The sequence below is a fragment of the Carlito syrichta genome, unplaced genomic scaffold (genome assembly GCF_000164805.1).
Source record: "Carlito syrichta isolate Samal-C Ts95f unplaced genomic scaffold, Tarsius_syrichta-2.0.1 Scaffold313872, whole genome shotgun sequence".
NCBI lineage: Eukaryota > Metazoa > Chordata > Mammalia > Primates > Tarsiidae > Carlito > Carlito syrichta.
Window position 1 is genome coordinate 949,975 of NW_007257968.1, and position 4,231 is coordinate 954,205.

At 47.4% G+C, this 4,231-nt stretch overlaps 1 protein-coding gene across 1 annotated transcript in view; it reads left to right on the forward strand.

Annotated features, from left to right (window-relative positions):
• Positions 1-1,151: 1,151 nt before the first annotated feature.
• TICRR (TOPBP1 interacting checkpoint and replication regulator) overlaps positions 1,152-4,231 on the forward strand; it is a 49,206-nt gene continuing 46,126 nt past the window's right edge. Inside the window, exon 1 of the mRNA XM_008070630.2 lies at positions 1,152-1,874. Coding sequence (XP_008068821.1) covers positions 1,221-1,874 — 654 coding nt within the window. The 5' untranslated portion in view covers positions 1,152-1,220. The remainder of the gene's footprint in view (positions 1,875-4,231) is intronic.

Sequence of the window (4,231 nt, forward strand, 5' to 3'; positions counted from 1 at the left end):
CTCAAAAAAAAAAAAAAAATCACCAAGAGACAATCACAGATACCTTTCAGTACATAGAATTATCTTAACGGTTTAAAAATAGAAAACTTGGATAATTCACTGCATGTGCTGTTAGCAGTTTCCAATTTATTTATTTATTTAATTATTTATTGAGTTGGAGTCTCACTCTGTCTCCCAGGCTGGAGTGCAGTGGCATGCTCACGGCCACTCCAGCGTCAACCTGTCGGGCTCCGGCGATCCTTCCCCCTCAGCCTTCCAAGTAGCCGGAACTACAGGCGCGCGATACCACACCCAGCTAGTTTTTTATTTTGCCCGGGCTTGTCTCGAACCCGCGGGCTCAAGTAATTCCCTCGCCTCGGCCTCCCAAATTGCTGGGATTACAGGCTGAGCCACCGAGCCCGGCCAGCAGACTACTTTTAAAACATAACATTACATAATAAAATACTCTTTTAAAAAGCTGCATGATGTTCCCTTTGGGGGTGAACCATACCTTATTTAACCATTTTCATTCAAATTGTTTCCAATTTTTCTCAAGTTAAATAAACTCTGTGATGTGTATACGCCTTTTATCTGGCTCTCCGATTACCTTCAGCTAAACTCCTAGAAGTTACTGGGCCAAAGGGGAGTGAAACTAATTTTTAATATATTTTTTAAATTTACAGAAAATTAAAGCCTTCGCCCTCGGATTCTACTCCACAGACGGCCTAGAAACCAGTTGGATTCAAACCATCCCAAATTCCCTTCCGGTACAAGTTTCCCTGATCCTGCTAAACGCCCAGCACTCCGCATCCACGACTGCGCACACTGCCCCAAATTCGGGCATCTTGCCCATCAGAGAAACTGCTTGACACGTCTCCGAGGATGCACCACCTCTTTAAATTTTAAAACGAAGGCTCAGGCCAATGAACGTGAAGCTTCTCCCGGAACACAGCGCCCCGCCCCCAGTCACGCCTTCCACCAATCAAACTGAGCTTTCTCCGCCGTCCTTCCAATCGCCGCCAAAAATGGAAGTTGCTGACGTAACTTACGTAAGAAAAGCAACCAATAGAAGCTGACCTTAGGAACTAGCTCCGCCAATAGCAGCAGCTCTGGAAGAGCGCGGGAGCCTTTCGACCAGGGCCGTAAGGGAAGCAGTGAATGGCGCTGGTTCCCTGAAGGACGGGCCTCGGGGAGAGCGGTGCGGGCCTGAGCCCGAGCCGGGGGGCGGCGGCCCGGCGGGTATGGCGTGCTGTTACAAGGTAATGCTGCTGCTGGACACCGCGGGCGGCGCCGCTCGCCACAGCCGGGTCAGGCGGGCCGCCCTGCGCCTCCTCACCTACCTGAGCTGCCGATTCGGCCTGGCCAGAGTCCACTGGGCCTTCAAGTTCTTTGACTCGCTGGGGACGCGGAGCCGACCCTCGCGCGTGTCCGACTTCCGCGAGCTGGGGACCCGCTCCTGGGAGGACTTTGAGGAAGAGTTGGAGGCCAGGCTCGAGGATCGCGCCCACCTGCCCGGCCCGGCGCCCAGGGCCACCCACACTCACAGCGCCTTGATGGAGACGCTACTAGACTACCAGTGGGACCGGCCCGAGATCACGTCGCCTACTAAGCCGATCCTGCGGAGCAGCGGCAGGAGACTGCTGGACGTGGAGAGCGAGGCCAGGGAGGCCGAGACCGCGCTCGGGGGCCTGGTGAACGCTGTCTTCCTCTTGGCCCCCTGTCCGCACTCGCAGAGGGAGCTGCTGCAGTTCATGTCTGGGTGCGAGGCCCAGACCCAAGGCCTGCCGCCTACCCCTAAGCAGGTGATGGAGAAGTTGTTGCCCAAGAGAGTTCGGGAAGTCTTGATCGCCCGAAAAATCACCTTGTACTGGGTGGATACTACCGAATGGTCTAAGGTGAGGTTATAGCATCTCAGATGTAGCACTCGGGCTCTCCTTGCTAACCAGAACTTGGTAGCATCCTCAGAGCAGCCAGCAGACCTAGAGCTAAGACTGACATGTCCGTTCAGAAGGAAAGTCCTTTGGTCACAAATAAATAGGGACAGTTTTCACAAGAAAATTGTGGTTCCTTCCTCACTCTCTACTAAATGCTTAAGGCCCTACCTGCCGTTCCAGACTTTGTTTTCCTATACACGACGTATATTCTAGCATATTAAATAGCATATTAAAGCCTGGTCTAGATTATCAGCGTGTCTTGACTGCCTGCTTTGTCTTAGCTCTTGCTGTTCAATCTGCCTGGAATGCCAGTTCTCACTCTTCTACTCTTCTAGGCCAGTCTAAACCTCAATCATCCTTTTTTTCTCCTTTATTTTATTGTAAAGATGTGAGATACAAGTCAGGATTAGATATATAAGTAGTCTATGTGCAGGTGAAGTTTGGGCTTCTGACTGGTCCTCACTTCCCCTGGTTTAGGATCAGGTGCCCTTAGTAGTGTTATGTTGTAGTGTTCCCACCTCCTACCTCCCACCTGCCGCAGTGTCCCACTGCTACTGATCCCTCTCTTTGTAGTATTGTGATCAATGTTCAGGACTCACTTATAAGTGAGGGCTCCGCCATCCTTTTTTCTTTTTTTTTTTTTTTGAGTCGGAGTCTCACTCTGTCACCAAGACTGGAGTGCAGCAGCATGCTCATGGCTACCACAGACTCCACCTGCTGGGCTCCGGCGATCCATCTGCCTCAGCCTTCTGAGTAGCTGGGACTACAGGTGCAAGCCACCATGCCCAGCTAATTTTCAAAAATTTATTTATTGTAGATACAAGGTCTTACCAAGTTACCCAGGCTGGTCTCGAGCCTCTGGGCTCAGGCAATCCTCTCACCCCCACCCCCAAAGTGCTGGGATTATAGGCTTGAGCCACTGCACCCGGCCTCACTCATCCTTTAATACTTCACTCAAGTGACAATTATTTATTTCAATCTTTGAATTTCCATACATTTTTTTGTGTTGGCACTCTTTCTCCAGTATGTTCCATTTGTGTGTATCTCTCACCTTCCATCTAGTCTAAAAATACCTTAAAGGCAGGCACCGGGTCTTAACTCTTCTTTGTATTCTGGCAGGTGTGTGTTGGACATTGTAGAGGTTCAATAAATATTTGCTGATTAAATGAATACATTGTTACAAACTGAAAGTCTTAGTGGCTAGTTTGGATTTTTGTTGAGGTTGTAAGGCCCCTCCCTGCTCCTGTTAATTGCTATGATGAGCATATGTTTTTACTTTCATCATTTTCTTTATTTCGCTTTATTTAGTTAACAAATATTCATTAAGATGCTGCTAACGTTGTTTTAGCTGCTGGGGATATGGTGGCCAAAGTGGCGTTTACCTTCTAGTGGGGAAAATAATACTAAACGAAAACGTTAACAGATTAAACAGGTAAGCAAGTAAGTGATGTCATTTCAGATTATGCTCTGAAGAAAGGGGATAGAGGTAGAAGAAGGCAGTCGTATGTAGGTAATATAAAGGGAAGGCCTTTCTGAGCAGAGAATTAAATGGTGAAGAAGGAAGGATGTGAACGTTGGAAAAGAACATTCCAGGCAAAGAGAAGAGCAGGTCCAAGGATTTGAGCTGGAAACGAGCTTAGTTTGTTTCAGAAACAGAAAGGTGAGGAGGAGAGCAGTGTGAGAGGAGGTGAGAAAGCAGGAGACGCCAATCTTTAGGGCCAAGGTCATAAGTGTGGATTTTGTTCTAATTAATGGGAAGGCTTTGGGGGGTGGTTTAACCAAGTGAAAGATACCATTCTACTTCATGGAAATACATGTTACCTACCCAGGAGTGGGTTAAATTGCAAGATTACACATGGAAAATAAGTAGGTACTTAAATAATGACATGGTGTGCAAACATTTCCAAAGTGCCTTCACATGCAAAGCTCCAAAAGGGCATGGCAAATGCGAAGTAAGGCAGCAGTGCTTTGTCAAAAAAGAAAAAGACAAAAGGTGTTTAAGGGGATGGTAGACATTTGTGGGAATAATGGAATCCAAGAAGTTAAAATTTCAGGCAGCTAACCAGGTGTTGGACACACAACACATTAAGTGCTCAATTTGAGACCATTGATAGGAAATCACATCAAAGACTTTATTCTGGAATTGTATTATATCAAATAGTGGCTAGAAATAAGTCTTAGCAGATAGGACTCAGAGATTCTTATCCTCTCCTTTTTTTTCTCTTTCTTTTTGGAATGGCATTGAAATAAGAGGGTTGACTGGATCTTTTTTTTTTTTTTTGAGTTGGAGTCTCACTCTGTCGCCCAGACTGGAGTGC